Source organism: Thamnophis elegans, chromosome 3 (genome assembly GCF_009769535.1).
Source record: "Thamnophis elegans isolate rThaEle1 chromosome 3, rThaEle1.pri, whole genome shotgun sequence".
Classification (NCBI taxonomy): Eukaryota; Metazoa; Chordata; class Lepidosauria; order Squamata; family Colubridae; genus Thamnophis; species Thamnophis elegans.
The window spans coordinates 28,459,404-28,477,829 of record NC_045543.1 but is presented as its reverse complement, the minus strand read 5'-3'; the positions used below and the strand labels follow the sequence as shown (position 1 = coordinate 28,477,829).

Below are 18,426 nucleotides of genomic sequence, written 5' to 3'. Positions count from 1 at the left end.
TGAACTGCGAGCGGTCCACCTCACACTCCAGCAGTTCTGAGCCCTAGTAGCAGATTCCCATGTGCTGGTCCTCACAGACAACATAACAACAAAGGCACACATCAACCACCAAGGGGGCATGCGGTCCCACTCTGTGATGGACGAGACAAAGCACCTGGGCAGACCGATACCTGTTGTCCCTCTGCATGGAACACATCAGCGGAGTGGACAATGTCCAAGTGGATTGGCTAAGCTGCTCCCAGGTGGATCACGCAGAATGGAGTATAATACGGGAGCTGTTCCTCTAACTGACCAACAGGTTCAGTGTTCCAGTGATAGACCTGTTCTCGACTCACCTCAACAACAAGCTGCTCACCTTCTTCACCAGGTTGGTGGGAGTGCTCTCCATTGCAGATGGCTGGAGGGTCTCCTCTATGCATTCCCTCCTCTACCGTTGGTCCAGAGAGTGATCCGCAAAATGATCAAAGAACAGGCGGAGTTCATACTTCTAGCCCCACACTGGCCACCCAGACTGTGGTTCACAGACTTGGTAAATCTCTCCATGACAGATTCCCACATCCAGGGGGATCCTAACTTAGGGCTCTCTCATCCACCCAGACCCACACTGGTTGCAGTTGACCGCCTGGAGATTGAGCAGACGACCCTAGCAGCCGCCAATCTATCTCCAGGGGTCATCCAAACACTCCAAGCCTCCAGGCACACTTCCTCCAACCATATATACGATGCTACCTGGAGGGCCTTCAACAACTGGTGCGTCAGCCATAAAATCATTCCTGCCACAGTATCGGTCCCTACATTTTTGGACTTTCTCCAACAAGGGCTCGATACGGGTCTTTTCATCAACACCCTCAAAAGGCAAGTAGCAGCACTGGCATCAGTCCTAATATTACCATCATTTGAGACTCTCTCCTGCCACCCTTGAGTGGCTTGCTTTCTCTGGGGGCTGGCCAATATCAGCCCACCCACAGTACACAGATTGCCTACTTGGGACCTGAGGAAGGTCCTGGACACCCTCACCTGGTCCCCCGTTGAACCACTTTGCACTATCTGTATGAGATACCTGTCCTTAAAGGTTGCCTTTTTGGTGGCAATCACCTCAGCGCATCACATCTCTGAAATTGTCGCCCTGCCCATTAGGCAAGACCTTTGTATTTTCCACAAGAATAGAGTGGTGCTTTGTCTTGACCCAGCGTTCATCCTGAAGGTCAACAGCAGGTTTCACAGAGCCCAGGAAATTGTCCAGCCCAATTTCTGTCCCTCCCCGAGCCACAGGCTCGAGCATAAATGGCACAAGCTAGACATGCACCACGCATTCCACATTTACATCTCTCGAACTGCATCTTTCAGATGCTTGGAGGCCTTGTTTGTTTCTTTTCATCAAACTAACATCTTCCTCTAGATCCATTTGATACTGAATCAGCTCCTACATTTTAAAGGCCTACGGATCCCACAGCTTACTGTTCCCTCCTTATGTGACAGCGCATTCGATGAGAAGCACAGCCACCTCATCAGGGTGATCTACCCAAACTTCAGTTGAGGAAATATGCAAGGCAGCCATATGGTCTTCACCAACTATATTTGTGAACCATTATAGACTAGACAGCTATGCCTCAGCCAATGCTGCCTTTGGAAGGAGGGTACTCCAACAAGTCAGGACAGAATGAAGGGCCTCAGTCCAGTCATCTACCCACCCTTAACCAAATGGACAAGCTTTGGTATGTCTCATCCTGGATGCTATCTCTACCAAATGGGGAGAATGGGGATTGGTTCTTACCTGATACACCCGTTCTCCGGACGGTGGAGATAGCAGCCAGCATCCCCCATAGATGACTAGCCTCAGAGAGGGTTCTTCCGCTTCTTTACATAAGGGATAACACAGGGTACGCTGGAAGAGAGTGTGTTTATAGGGATTTTGTGATTATCACAATGCGTCAGTCTACAGATCTTCCTTCGTTAAAGCTGGGAGGAGTCACCAGAGATACAGTGATGTCACAGCTGTAGACTCAGTACTATTGGTCACTGGACAGAGACAACCCATCCTGGCTGCTATATCCACCGTACAGAGAATGAGCTTATCAGGTAAGAACCAACGCCCAATTTCTCTAGGCTGACTAAAGTAAAATTATAATAATAGAGAACCACATTCCCTAAAAGAAATATTGGAAGTTGTCAAGCTCTACAATGTATATTCAGAGGCAAATGTTGAGATATTTTCTGGACTTTGATAACATTTTCAAAAACAAAAATTATGTGTAGGAGGCATGGCTAAGTATGGTTGGCAGCAAACAAGGAGTTTATGGCAAATATGCAAGCATTTTTATCAGTAGATAAGTTCTTGTGAGAAGCATTCCTGAATGTGGAATGTATAAAAATCAGCACCTTCTGTTCTCAGATTGCAAGATACTCAGGATGCTTCTTGGCAGAACACGTGATGCACCAACTATATCATTTAGTTGGGAAACCAGGTACTGCAACTTCAGGAAATCTATAAAAGTGTAATTTTGTGTGCATGTGTATTCTTGTAGTAAGTCCATAAAAGTGAGATGGACAGCAAACAAATTTAATAATAAAATAAAAGCATTCAAAATATGATTTTAGGCAGGGAAGAAGGTCATTAATTCCACCTTTTGAATAGAGTCTTGATTGCATTTTCACATTACAAAGTTATCTAAACCTATTCTCTTTCTTCCTTTTTATTGTAGGAATCTGAGCTTTTGACCATGGAATTTGATGAGACCGAATTGAATGAAATGTTGAAAAAACTTTCAGAGATTGAAGGCAGCATTATTTCTCTGACCCAAGCATCCTGAATTTTCACTTAAAACAGTTTGAGTCATACTAAGGTTGACCTTAGTTACACATGTAGTTTATCCTGGACATCGTGCTGTTCTTTGTTTGAAAACTTATACATAAACATGGGATCAAAGAGGAGGAAAAAAGATAATGGAGGCATTCAAACTGATGTACATATTAAAACAAAAGAACATAACTGAATGCATTGAAAGAAAATATTCCTCCAGAAAAATGTTGAATTTGTATAATAAAAGAGCAAATATATTCATTCACCTTTTCTATTATTGACATCACTGTATGATTTATTCATCCAGCCACTGAAAAGCAATTTGTAACAATGACTGCTCTACATTTGTAGATCCAGGAGAGAGAATTCCATTAAAAATATATTTTTCTTTCTTTATTTTGCTTCATATTTTCACGTTCAAAAAGGTTGCTACTTGAGGAAAATGAAACAGTAGTGTATTTTAGTTTCATCTTCTCTTTCTGGGATATTCTTTTGTGGGAAATTGCAGATTCCATGCTAGAAATAATTATTTAGTTGTTAATTGACCCATTAGGATGTGACAGATCTTCCATTTCTTTAGCACAAAACCTAGCTACAGACTCTGTAAAAAAAGGTGGTCATTTAAAAAAAAAACTATATAAAGTTCATTAGCAATAGAGAGTATGTATTCACAAGCATTTTCAGCATTAACTGTTTCATTATCTCAGCAGTATGGTATTGAATACTACAGAACTTATTGAAAATGCAGAGTATATGGACAAAACATTAAAGAGAAATGGATATCCACTCTAGAATGTCTTAATGCTTACAATCTATATTTTTATGCCAAACCACCTTTTGCTATTCGACTTGGCCCTCTGTAAAAGAGATCATATGTTTAAGTGTTGCCTTAGAAACTAGCCTTGAAGTGTTTCTTCCAGAATATGTGCTTTCCACTTGACAATACAGCTATTGAGTTTGCCTGGTCTTGTCTACCAGGCTATTTGTACAGTATCTTATTTTGTACCAAGCAGTCATATTCCTATGTGGTTGTTTCAAACCATAGTATATCTACCCTGATATTATGCATTATAAACTAATGCCTTCTCATCATGTGAGCTTCTCGGTTATCTTTCAGCATAGCTGAATAAAAGCTGCAATATTTCTTTTTAGAAAGTCAATAACTATGGCAGTACAAAAAAATAACAAATGTCTGTCAAACTCAACTAATTTGCAGTATTTATCTATTATTGTCTTTTGGTGTTTTCAAATCCGATAAACACTGTAATCAAGCTCATTAAAGTTACAATTAACGTTAGAGAAATATACAGTTCTTAAAGAACCATGCATTGCATGTATTTACCACACACATAGATTCTCATGACATTATTAAATGGCTTGTTGACTATTTGTAGAAATCCGAACATAAAAGAACTTTACACTTTAAACTGCCCATCTTCAACTTGTTGTCCTCCAAAGACTTTCAGATTAGAAGCCTCAGAATTTCCAACCAGTTACAAATTAGAACCCCAAGGACAGGTGGTTAGAGAAAGTTCTTTTAAAGTGTAATATTTAGCCTCTGTTCAAAATAGTGTTACATTGTTTAATTGATGTTGTTTTAATTTGGTTTCATACAGAGTTGTATTAATTAAGATGATTTATTTCTGATTTGTGTGGTTACTGGTGAACATGGAAGTTTTTTGTATATTGTTTATGAGATAAGAGATTAACTTTTTTATTTATCTGAATCTTGGGAATTAAAACCTCATGATATCTCTGTGTGACTTATTCATCCAGTCACTAAACCTTGTTTTCCTACATTACTTACAATTCATTGTCACCTTAGTGCAGTGATGGGGAACCTTTTTTGGCTCATGTGCCCAAAGCCGGGGGAGCACAGGGAGGTTGTGCGCGGGTGTGCCACACCCATAATGCAATGAACGACATCCCCCAGCGTGCATGCATGCATGACAGGCACAATCCCCTATTTTTTTCATGCTTTTTTTGCCCACCCCAGGCTCCAGAGGCTTTATAGGAGCCTGGGGAGGGCGAAAACAGCTTCCCCTGCCCTCCGGAGGCTTCAGGAAACTCCGAAGCCTTCGGAGGGCGGGGGAAGCTGTTTTCGCCTTCCCCAGGCTCGAAAAAGGATACGCCACAGTTATTCCTTCCCATACTGAGTTTGGATGATATCTCTTCCCCATCACTCGTTGAATTTCGTGCAGTTTAGTCTTTTAAAAAAATTAGATCCTTATTTTTGCAAATTGGTGATGCCACTTGGCTATTACTCCTGGTTTTTCCTCAGATTCTTCCCAGTGTTCTAGAAATATATAATTTGTCAGGGCATAGTTCCTGCTTAACGTTTTGGGGGACCTAGAATCATCACCATCTGCCTAGGACTCTATTAATTTGCCCATACACAGGTGAGTTGAGATCTAGGGCAGGCTTCTGCCAATGGGCATGAACTGCTGTCCTTTATTGCAGGCATTGTTGTTGACCATGGCAAATTGCTAGGTATCTTCTGCCTAGCTGTTTTTCTGGCAGTACTGTTCAGTCAAGCTGCTCCAGCTATCACCCACAAGTTTCTCTTGCAATTGCCAATGCTCTCCACATCCATTCTTCAAGTACCAGTTTCCATCTCCTACAACCATACCCATCTTATATCCTACTCAGCTTTTATGGGCTCCCTGTCCAGGTGGAGAGAGAATCCTGGAGCAGACTGAAGGAGGATCCTGTCTGCATGTATAAATGGGCGAAGTTGCACCAGTCCCAATTCTTTGGCTTTGGTAGGTCCAAATCTCCATTGGCCCCAGAGAGTGACTGAAAAGAGGTCTGTAAATAATTTGGGGAGGAGGCCTTCCGAAGTGCATACCCATGAACAGGCTGACTAATAGATCCTCAACTATTGCCAAGCACTTGCCCTGCCAGCAAGAGTATGGATTGAGGCTGTGCTACAGCTATGGCGCCACATAAATTTATCCCAGCACCTTTGTTCATCACCTCCTTTCAAAGGATGCTTTCATTGCTCCACTCTTTGGAAGGTAACTAAAAATAGAAGACCAGAATAACACTGAATCAAGGGGAGACCTTGTCTCAGAAGAAATGCTGGCTGATCTGCATGTTGCAGTTAGCTTTTCCTGTAGCTTTTATTCTGAAGTATATTTTTATATTATCCTTGGATGCACAAATTCAACCTCTTGTCCCTTTCCCCAAAAACCCTCAAGACATCCCAAATTCACAGCATCTGAAGCTTTTAAAATTAAAGAATACAAATAAAATAAAGACTTTATGGTTTAGGCCCTTCTGGCTCTATATTCATTTTCAAGCAAAAATACGGCAAAGGGTACATCAAATATTTATCCTTGGAAATTAAAATAACATGCAATGCAATAAGATTCCATTTACAATTTAATTGCTTCCAGCATTGGTCAGAGATTCAGATGCACAAGAAAACAAAGAAGAGAAAGGGGAATAGACATCATCTGAGCAAAAGTCAAAAGTCACAGGTTTAAAAACAAACAGTTTTTTTGTTTTGTTTTAGGGAATAATAAGGAATGATTAAGTAATAAAGATAACAAAGAGCAAGAACAGACATAGAGAATAGAAGGAAAGGACTGCAGAAGCTGAAAGACGAGAATAAAGTGGCCCAGATGGGTACTGGAGCTCTTTCTGGCCCAGTTTTCAATCCAACACATCATTTCTACTGAGTTTTAAAAGAAGCTGCAATTAGTTTGAGAAGTGTTGGCTGTCAACTGTATCAGCCTTAAACTGCATCAGATTGAAAGGTGTTGAAACACTGATTCACAAAATATAAGACAATACTCCATGCTTGGTCTTGGTTTGGTTTCTTTAAACTAATTTTTAAATTGTATTTGATACTTTTACTTGGAAAAAAGGTGTTTTCTGACTTTCCATTGATAGGATCTTTTAAAGGTAGGAAACTGTTACTGCTATTTGAGGGACATTTATACAGTATACCTGTTCTATATTATTTCTATAACCATCTGTAGAACTGTTGTCTTACTAGTTGGAAGAGATATTGTTTCCAGCTTCAATGTTTGCACTCATTTTACTAGAACGTATGGCTTTTGTTGAGTCATATTTTTTCATGTCACCTTAAAGACAAGACCTTGGAAATACATATTTCCTTTTCATCAGTTCTGCCAATGTAGTAGTGGTGGGTTGCAGACGGTACCTTCCGGTACAGTGCTCCAGAGGGCCCACCCGCCCGCCTGCCCGAGCTCCTTACCTGTATTTGAGCTCTTTGGCGCTTCCATGCACAGAGCTTACGGCGCCTGTGCAACACTCCGCCGAGCAGCTGGAGTGTCGCAAGAGGTAAATATGCATGTGCACATTGCACGCATTCATGTAGTGGATGCCAGGCCAGAACCCACCACTGCAATGTAGTGTATTTTCCTTCCCTATGAGAAGTGGGGAAATCTTGTGGAAGATGCTTAGTTAAAACATTACTAGAAGATGTAAGTATGTAAAATGTAGGAAGGTAATAGATACACCATTTAGGCAACATGTTTAGCTGTGTGACATTGCAGAATGCATCCCCTTGATATGTATGCACAGAAAGTCAGCTTGCTGTGATAGAATAGTGGGTAGTATCTGGATACAGACTGGCAAGCCAGATAGGGAAATCAGCACATAACTAAAATAACCCATATTTTTGTATTATCTCTGCATAATCTGATGATTATCCATGTTAAAAATGGAAAGTATTTTTCCAGCCTATGCGCCAGTAAGTGACATGCAACTTAATCATTAATCCATCTTTCAGTTTAATATCTTTCTTTGAAATGTTCAATAAAATAAGAAATGTTAGCAACAAGATATGCCTCAATTTAGGATCTTCTATGTGAGTTTTCCATAAAGTTCCATCATTTTCACCAACAATTCCTCCATTGTGGGCAGTGCCAAATCTTTCTTTGTGCATACAATCTAATTTCATTGCAATCCACGTATACAAAAATACCATTATTTTATTCCTCTTACTTATTAGTGTAATAAATTTATCTTGGGACTGGTGCTGGATTTCCTGTAGCCTGAGTCTTGGGAGGCTTCATTCTTCATGCACTGGGTAGGTAGTCTGTTGGCTCAAAATTTTATGACCTTTATAATGGTCCTGTTTCAAGTATTAACAACTACATATTAACATGCATAAGCACACCATCATGCCTACCATCCCTGTCCTATTGTCCCCATTTATTTGTCCCCATTTCATTCACACTCATGTTTATTCTTATACCTATTATCTTGTAAATGATTGACAAATCAAATATAAATAAATAAATAAATAATATGTAGATGGAAGTATACTGGATCTTGTTTTTATTTCAGAGTGGATGAGATGTTCTTTGAATATGGAAGACATTGACACCTTCCTTGCCATATTTATTTATGACTCTGGGTAGTTACAAACATTAAAACTAGCACACATTAAAATAATAAAATAAATAACAATAATAAATATCATTAAAATGGGGAGGGAAACAAAGCACACAGGGAGAGGGGAGGTTTTTCCTAATCTAATTGCCACCTACAAAATGGTGCAATAGCAATAGCAATAGCAGTAGACTTATATACCGCTTCATAGGGCTTTCAGCCCTCTCTAAGCGGTTTACAGAGAGTCAGCATATTGCCCCCAACAATCTGGGTCCTCATTTTACCCACCTCGGAAGGATGGAAGGCTGAGTCAACCCTGAGCCGGTGAGATTTGAACCACTGAACTGCTGATCTAGCAGTAGCCTGCAGTGCTGCATTTAACCACTGCGCCACCTCGGCGCACCCGCTTTGGGGTCCTAGGCCAACTGGCAGGGGTCTTCAGGCCCTTGCGAAAGGTCAGAAAGGTGGGTGCAGATCTAACCTTGAGGGGGGGGTGAGGTATTTGCACAATGATCCAATGTTTACACTTTTCAGCCAAAACTCCTTGACTGATACCGCCCGCAACAAGTCTCTGCCAGCACAGGGGTGGTGAACAAATCTCATTGGGGTGAGACATTTCTTCAGATAACTAGAAGTTACAAGTGATGAAGTTGCTTTCTGATTAAACTGTAGACTGAAAGGCCAAAAATCCATTAGACAATCCACCTAGGATTGAATCCTTAAATTTCCACAGGGTTCTTGGGATTCTCCTGTTCATTTGGCAGACGGGTCTGTGCCTGGAATACAGGGATGACTAATACGTTGGATGAAATGTGTCCTGCAAGGTTTTTCATATTTGCTGATCCTGGGAAGCCACATGGTGCTTGGATGATTTTTGAGAGATTAAATGATTGAAAATACTATTTCAACAACTTTGTCCCCTATGTGGTTCTTTCTGGCCTGTGACTTGGTGATCCTCGTTGCTCATAGTTTCTACTTGAGCAGCAGGCGGAAGCTATTATCAAGGGAGCCTTTCCTCAACTTTGATTGGTTTGGCAATTCTAGCCTTATCAATGCCTGCAAGCCCTGGGTTGTTTACATCCTGATTACTGCAACCACTCTATGTGGAACTATGTTAGAAGAAAATTTAAAAGCTGCAACTGGTACAAAAAATGGCAGCCTAGTTAGCTGAGAATATCTACAGCAGAGATACAGCCATCTTGAAGTTACTGTCTTTCTTCATATGTAAGCCACTTTTGGAGACAATAATTGTTTAAAATACAGGATGAAAAGGAATAAAGAAATAGAAACTTGATTACAAAGATTAACTGAATTTTCCGTCTTTTTTCACCACTCTTCGCAGGGTGAAGAAATTAAGTGCTATTTTCAGCAACCAAGACTGCAATGATTTGAAACTACAAGGGTAAAAATAAATGAAACAGAAAGTAATATATTTCTAATTTGTCTTTATAGTAATAATTTGTCTTCTAAGACAAAACTACCCCCGTTGGACAAAATATTGTGTGCTGTGTGGCTTAAGAATGTATAATATATTTTTATCATCATTAATAATAACTTCGAGATTCTTTTTTATTCCATCTGTAAAATCACCTTATGTGCACTTTGTTTTTCCTGCTGGCCCTAACAACCCTTCCAGTTATATATAAACAGGATTGAATATTCAGTAACTCGTTTTCTTGTAAATGTTGCTTTTCCTTTAGAAAAAGTTTCCATTTCAAGAATTTTCCATCTATATGTTTTTATTTTTCTGCAGGAGATGTGATCATGTGATTTGGAGAATAAGATTGCATGAAAATAATTATTTTTCATATGCCCATTTTTGACACGTTATATCTGCCTCTCTTCATATGTGTCTTCCCATGTTGTAATTCTACAAAACACTCCTCCTTCAGAGAAAGGAGATGGTTCTTGGAATCAGAAACTCTATATAGCTCAAGCCACAATCTGGATAAGTGTTTTGTCAGGAGTACCAAAATCTAGCCCTAGTCATTCATTAGTCATATTCAAGGATATTTCTTTCAGCCTTGCTCCTCAAAATACGTATTTTTAAGCCATATGTGGAATTGAGGATATTTGTTTGCAAAGGTTGTGAGGAAGGGATATATCAATCATTTAGAACCCTGAATGCTGCAATTCCTTTACAAACGGCCTTGCTTAATGAGCAGCTGCTGAAAGACATTCTGCCCTCAGCCAATAGGACAGCCTTTTTCCTGCTTGAACATGGAAAATTTGAAACTGGGTAGAGCATGTGTTTGGGTCACTTGCATGTCCCCTGCTGTCCTCTTACTCCTGCCATTGAACAACAACCACCCCCCCCCCCAAAAAAAAGACTGGAAAATAATGTATTTGCATTTTCTGAGCAGGAGGGACAAAACAATAACACGAGACCTCCACTGCATGGGTTTTTGAAGTTTGTTGTTGTATTAATTTTTCAGCAGGAAAATTCCCCAAACTTTAAATTAACGCTGATCTAAAGAAATATACTTTAGACTTCCAATAACAAAACCTGTCAACTAGTAACAAAAATTAAATCAATTGCTTATGTTGTATCCACTAAAGTTTAATGAATAAGGCTAAAAAACCAACAGTAGGATTCATTACCAAAAAAGCTATTGGGCTATTTTCTTTATTTCTTCAAAAACATCAAGCTAACAGCTATTGTGATAATAGCAATAACACTTAAACTTATATACCACTTCACTGTGCTTTGCAACTTTACAGAGTCAATATATTACCCCTAACAATCTGGGTCCTCATTTTACCCACCTCAGAAGGATGGGAGAAGGCTGAGTCAAATTTGAGCCTGGTGAAATTCAAACTGCTGAACTGCAGGCCGTTGGCAGTCAGCGGAAATAGCCTGCAGCTCATAATGCCATAATACCATGGCTCATTATACCATTACACCGTATGGCATAATATCTATTTTAAATATTTATATGGCTGCCCCTCCTATATAATGTAATACTGGGTAGCTAACAACAGCAACTTCATAACACCCAAATCCATAATCCACATTTTTAGTTTTTAATAGCAATAGCAGTAGACTTATAAACCGCTTCATAGGGCTTTCAGCCCTCTCTAAGCGGTTTACAGAGAGTCAGCATATTGCCCCCAACAATCTGGGTCCTCATTTTACCCACCTCAGAAGGATGGAAGGCTGAGTCAACCCTGAGCTGGTGAGATTTGAACCGCTGAACTGCTGATCTAGCAGTAGCCTGCAGTGCTGCATTTAACCACTGCGCCACCTTGGCTCAAAAATGCATCCATATCTTTTGCTGAAATGTAGTGACATCACCTGTCTCCAGTCCTGGAGATACAATAGCAAAACTGTAGGGATGATGATGATGATGAAAGTAATATTGAAATGATGTTATTGAAACTAGTTGAAAGAAAAGAAGAACAGACATGAAAATCAGAAAAAGATAGGAGAATATCCCAAGTAGCAGTGTTTTTAAAATGCCTCCATTTTGGAAAATTAGAGCTGTTTTGATTAGAGGAATTTCCCAAAGAATACTGCTGTTAGCTTAGCATTGCAGCAATACAAGCTTTTATACATTTCACATAATATATATATAGAAGTTGCCAAATAGGCCACACAAGCCTCTAAATCCACAATATATTCTGACTGTTTTGTTGAGACAAAAATAATGGTTTCTGGTAGCAGATTCCTTTGAGAATAACGTTTCAGATAGCTTTTGTGATTGCTGTGAAACACTTGAACCTGCCTGCCAAAAGTCGCATATGACTTTCAGTAGTACTTTCAGTCAGTGGGAATAACCTGTGAATGTCACATAGGTCTCATAGAGAAGAACAAAACCTTTCAGTGAGTGCGAATAATGTGTGAATGCCACAGGTAAACCGTAGCACAGAGCAAAAGCTGGGGTCTGAAGAATGTAGCCACATATCCCATGGAAGCAGCTTTCTATTATATTAGTGCAGTGGGTCTCAACCTTCCTAATGCCGCGACCCTTTAATACAGTTCCTCATGTTGTGGTGACCCACAACCATAAAATTATTTTATGTTTTCCGTATTTTTTTGAAAATATGTGTTTTCTGATGGTCTTAGGCAATCCCTGTGAAAGGGTCGTTCGACCCTCAAAGGGGTCCTGACCCACAGGTTGTACTGTATTAGTGCTAAGGACTGCATAATATCATTATTCAAAGTCAATTTTAATAAAATGTCTTGAGCCTTTCAAAGTCAAACAGCAAGGAATGTTAATCTTCTTTGCATTGAAACCATTTGCCAGGCTCAGAACACTTGGAACTAGTTGGCTAGAATCTAAAGTTCACATATACACCCACATTCACACCGAAACGTGTGGTTTTTAGAAATTTACATCGTTTTTAAAAGGCTCATTACACTACCCTGCTGTAGCAATGTTTATGTCTATCTGGAATGCTTGATAAAAAATAGACTGCAGCAGTGTTACCTTCCTGCCATCACTATTGGCCTTGTTATTTTTAGTTTACTTATTTCAGTCCCACAGAAGGCATTTTTCCTTCCCTCCAACTGAAAGCATATATAGATACTTCGACTATGTTATATTAAATATAATACATACAGGTATTAAGTATATTAAGTATAATATAATCTAAGTAGCTATACGATTTCAGTTTGAGGAGGCAGGAAAGACGGCTTTCTGTGAGATTGAAAGTAGTAGACTAAAAATAGCAACACCAGTAGTGATGGCAGGAAAGTAACACTGCTGCAGCCTGAATCTGCTTGCACATTTATTAAAAACAGAGACAAACTTCATTTTATCCACTGTCATCTTTTTAATGAATCTACTGGATTGTCTTAAAATTTGAATTTGCGCAAGTCATCTACAAAGGCTAAAACATAGTTCAGACATTGGGGTTTTTTTTTTCCCTGAATGAACAGATTGTGTCTTTAATTCCACATTCAACTTCTCTGGTCCCAAAGTGATTTTTCACCTTCTAAAATGCTGCCAAAATGATGACTATTTCAGCCTTGTTATTCAATGAATTTTACATGGCTTCTGTCTCTTAAGAATTTCCCCCAGGGCGAGATGGGCATTGCCTGGAGGACCAATATTCCAAGATGGAAACATAAGAATAAACAGAGTCACTGCAATCAGAACAAACTCTGAATGACATACAATTCCTCCTCTATAAGTTGGAAATAGAAACAGGACTAAATGCCACAAAGCAGAACTAAATGCCACTAAATGTACATCTAACGGAGTGACTATCTATAATATATCACTGTGTATCATTTATGTCTCAGCTTTAATTTCTGTTGCTGCACCTGTGAACAGTAACCGTAACAGTAAAATTTTCAGTTTCAAGCCTGAGCCGAAACTGGAATAAAAAATGCAAAACTAAGTAATGAACTGAATCAAGACTTCCTGTAGTTGAAACATCTGCTTTGCTCTAGAACACTGGGACCTTGACAGTTCATCAGTGAGTTGATGATACTCAGTGATACATTTCTGTCCAGGCTGTCCAAGCGATGCCACCGAAGTTCTTCCCAGATACTGGAAACTATGAAAATGTGGATCGGAGAGAACAAGTTTGTCTCGACTCTAATATAAAGAGGGGATAAGGACTTTATGGTCCCCCATATATGAAGATCTTCCATTATTAACTCTGGTCAGGCTTGTATACTCCCAGATGGAGTTGGTGCACAATTTCATCTTCAAAGCACAGGTGGCAGCCATGAGGTAGGAGCTTTCCTTAAATCGACGCAGCTCATGAAGCAGGGGTGTAACATGCACAGGCTAAGAGCACCCATAATTATCAATTGCAGTTTCCAGGTGCGCTTCAAGAGCAGCCCCATGTAAAGCACATTGCAACAGCCCATACCAGGTTGGCTTTCCCCTTATATTTGTCTTTTAATACATATATTATCGTTACTCATAATATTCTAGTAATAACTGAATTAGTAAACTACCTCAGAATGTAGTCTTTTAATCAATTAATAATAAATGAAGAAAATGCAAAACCTTGCATCACTGAAGGCTTTTTTGTTTTCTTTTTTACATTTATTTATTTATTTATTTTTTGAATAGACACAAACAAGACACAACACCATAAAAACATATAAAAAGTGTGTCAATTGGTTACAAAGAACTTTCGTGCATCCCTTCCACCAGTCATCACCTATAATCCATATCAAATTATATATTTTACATCAAATATATTTATATATATTACTATCATCATACCTCATCCTTCATATGACTATAGTTGTTTTAACATCCCTTTATAACAAAATTCAAAGCAAAACCACATAATGGCATTCCACTGTCTATTTTCAATATCATAGAACAACATTCTGTCTTTGTGAAACGTTCTAAATAAAAATTAATTGTGTTTGATAACAAAGTTTCTAAACCTCCTTTCTTAATCACTGTTTACAATTTATATCCAATTTCAATATTATAGGCTTTCATACATAACTAAGTTTCAAAACTCCCTTTCATGGTCACCATTTAAAATTTATACCAAATTTCTTCTTGTCGAACCAATATATATGTATACATTATATCATTATCAATTATTTATCTAACTATATCCATGATCAATCCAATTTCAATATTATAGCCTTTCATACATAACAAAATTTCTAAACTTCCTTTCATGGTCATCATTTAAAAATTTATACCAAATTTTCTCTTGTCAAAGCAATACATATGTATACATTATATCATTATCAATTATCTAGCTAGCTATATTCATTATCACTTCATTTTTAACATAATGCTCTAACTATTTAGCTATTTTGTTAATAGTTTTCATATCTCAACCTGTGTCCTTCCAGTAGTAGTACAGTCTTATTTCTTTTGCCTTATGTGGGATTAATCTTCTGGTTATTCCCTTAATCAACTTTGTGTGGACTTCTCTTCGCACTTTGTTGCTTGTTGCATGTCTTATAAATTCTCGAAACCCTCCATCAGCTTCTTTAATCAGCTTATCTTTGGTTATCAGTAGCGCTTTTGTCAAAGTTCCTCTCCTTAAATCCATCAATTCTTCTCTTTTTTCTCCTTCTATACCTTGAAATCTGGGGTAGAGCTCCTTTCCATCTCTCTTCCCTTTCCATGTTCCATTCTTTCAATTTCCAACCACGCTCAGATCACTGTCAATATCCACAGTTATCTTGCCTCTTTGTTCATTTTTCCCTTGGATTTTTGAGACTCTAACCTCCACTTTTTCCATTAGCTGGCTATCTTCAATTTCATCAAATTTTGCTATATTACCATCTATATTTTCCAATTTCTTCTCAATTCTCTCTATCTGTTTCTAATAATTTTTGAATTTCAAATATAATCTGTTATAATATTATGGTTTCTTCTTGGTATTGTGTCATTGTCCAATTTATAAACACTGCCATTCTAGTTGGAAAACAAAGCTTTGTTTTTCACTTCTCTCTCGCTGCCAAAAAGACATCCAAAGGGCACCTACATAAACAACCCATCTTATCTCTTTGCAAGCTAAAACCTTTGAAATGCAAGACCAAAATTATCAAAGAAAAGAGAGAGAAATATATTTCCAGAACTCAGCCTCCAACCTCCAAGTGGCAGTGTAACTTCTTTTCCCTCTGATGTTACTGCTCTCTTTATATTCCTTTTATATCCTCTTTATATTCCAAGCTTAAAAGAAACAAGGCTCTTAAATGGAACAAAAGGAAAAGGGGAAAAAAACCCATCCGAGCCAGTATTGTGAAAATAAAAAAAAAGATTTAATCCATAGGTTAAAAAAATAAAAGAAGAAAAGCCAATACTTTCACTTTAAAAAGTCGGAAGAGTTTGCAAAACTTCCATCCATAGAAGACAATTTTTAAAAAAAGGATAACGCACTGTCCAAAATAGCTTAAATTCACCACTTATTTTCTTTTCTTTTCTTTACAAGTTTAATTTGGGGTTTTTTTGGGCAGTCTCTTTTGTAAAAATAAAATTTCCTCACCACTCTCTCTTTCTGCTTTCCTCCGGTTGCGGAACTGTCCCAACTTCAGCAGCTTGGGGCTGCGCTTCTATCACCAGCTAGAAGAGATTCTCTTGGATCAATCAGGGACTTTGTGATGTCCCTGAGATCAGCAAGACAAACTCTTCCCTGTCACCGTCTTCGGGACGGTTTAGGTCCAGATGGACCACCCAGCGGTAAAAGTATCAGCTGCAATCTCTGAGCTCCAAGATCGCACGTCTGTATCGTCACGACGTCAGCTCCTTTCTCAAGGCTTTTTTGTTTTCCTACTGGCTAAAGCCCCTTTTACCTTTTATATTTTCTCCCTGGACCCCAGTCTTTTGGGGCAGATATTTAAAGGGCACAAAGATAAGAATGGGAAATTCCTTTTCCCATTCACACCAGAGGTAATCCTTGACTCATGATTATTTCTTTTTTATTTTTATTATTATTATACAATTGTATCACAGCGGCCAGTTGTTTCGCCGGATTTGGCATTGGTTACTAGTCAGGCCCCACCCAGGGGCATAGGACGTCATAACGTATTTTCGTAATATGCGTGCAGATCCAAGCAGTGCGGCTTTTTACATTAGACTGATGGTGATTTTGTCAATTTTTAACTGTTTCAAATGTAATTCCAGTGCTTTTGGAATAGCACCCAGTGTGCCAATTACCACTGGAATTACCACTGCTGGTTTGTGCCATAGTCGTTGAATTTCAATTTTTAAGTCCTGGTATTTTGCGATTTTTCATGTTCCTTCTCAGCGACCCTGCTATCACCTGGTATTGCGATGTCTATGATTGTGACCTTATTTTTCTCAACCAGTGTGATGTCTGGTGTATTATGCACCAGTATTTTGTCTATTTGTATGCGAAAATCCCACAAGATCTTGACCATCTGATTTTCGGTGACTTTTTCAGGCTGATGTTCCCACCAGTTTGTTGCTGTTTTAATATTATAATTTTTGCACAAATTCCAATGGATCATTTGTGCTACTGAATTGTGCCACAATTTATAATCAGTCTGCGCGATTTTTTACAGCAGCTGAGTATGTGATCAACAGTTTCATCAGCTTCTTTGCAAAGTCTGCATTTGGCATCATCAGAGGATTTTTCGATTTTGGCCTTAATGGCATTTGTGCGGATAGCTTGTTCTTGCACAGCCAGGATTAGTGACTCTGTTTCTTTCTTTAATGTACCTTTTGTTAACCATAACCAAGTTTGTTCACTGTCCACTTTATCTTTTATTTTTTCCAGAAATTGGCCATGCAGTGCTTTGTTCTGCCAACTCTCCATTCTTGATTTTATCACATGTTTTCTGTCTTCCTGTTTCGTCTGTTGGGCCTTCAGTAGTTTTTTGTTCTTTACTTCGATTAATAGATGTTCTTGACTTTCTTTTAAATAATCAGCCAGTGCATGTTTTTCTTCTTCAACTGTTTGCTTCACTTGTAATAATCCTCTGCCACCTGATTTTCGGGGCAGATATAGTCTATCAGTATCACCACGTGGATGTAAACTGTAGTGCATTGTCATTAGTTTCCTGGTTTTTCGGTCCAAAATGTCCAAATCAGCTTGTGTCCAGTTAACTATACCAGCTGTGTATCTTATAACTGGTATTGCCCAGGTATTTATGGCTTTGATTGTATTTCCACCATTATTATTATTATTATTATTATTATTATTATTATTATTATTATTATTATTATTGTTTTTTATTTTTCAAAACAGACACAACACAAAAAATCCTCTTTCTTTACATACTGTAGAAAGTGTATCAGTTGGTTACAAAAAACTTTCGCATGTTTCTTTCACAGTCACCCATGATTCATATCAATTCTAATATTTTAAATCAAATATATTTGTACATATTACCATCATTCTACTCAAATTCTCGTTTGACTATAATTGTTTAAACGTCCTTCATCATAAAACATACCAAAACTCAAGACATAACCACATACTGGCATCTCATTTGCTATCTAGTATCCCAATAGCACTATTCCTTATGGCCTATTCTAGCTAAACATCAATAACATTTAGTAACAAAGGTTTCTAATCTTCCTTTCCAAATCACTGTTTACAATTTACATCCAATTTCCCCATGTTGTATCCATACCTATAATATACATTGTTATAATTATCTCTCCTTTATTTGACTATATCCATTATCATAATTTAGTTCTTTTTTATTAATCTTTATATGTAACCAAACCATTTCTCATCTTCCTTTCATAGGTACCATTCAATATTCATATCCAATTACTACTTGTTATACCAATACATATGTATACATTATTATCATTTTCAATTTTTTACTTAACCATATCTATCATCAC

At 38.2% G+C, this 18,426-nt stretch overlaps 1 protein-coding gene across 2 annotated transcripts in view; it reads left to right on the top strand.

Annotated features, from left to right (window-relative positions):
• Nucleotides 1-4,554, top strand: part of COMMD1 (copper metabolism domain containing 1) — a 99,899-nt gene extending 95,345 nt beyond the window's left edge. Inside the window, exons 3-4 of one of the 2 annotated variants that reach the window (XM_032212807.1) lie at nt 2,393-2,465; nt 2,703-2,793. In XM_032212807.1, coding sequence (XP_032068698.1) covers nt 2,393-2,465; nt 2,703-2,710 — 81 coding nt within the window. In that variant the 3' untranslated portion in view covers nt 2,711-2,793. Of the gene's footprint in view, nt 1-2,392; nt 2,466-2,702 lie in introns of both variants that reach the window. The other variant, XM_032212806.1, reaches the window with a different exon arrangement.
• Nucleotides 4,555-18,426: the final 13,872 nt, after the last annotated feature.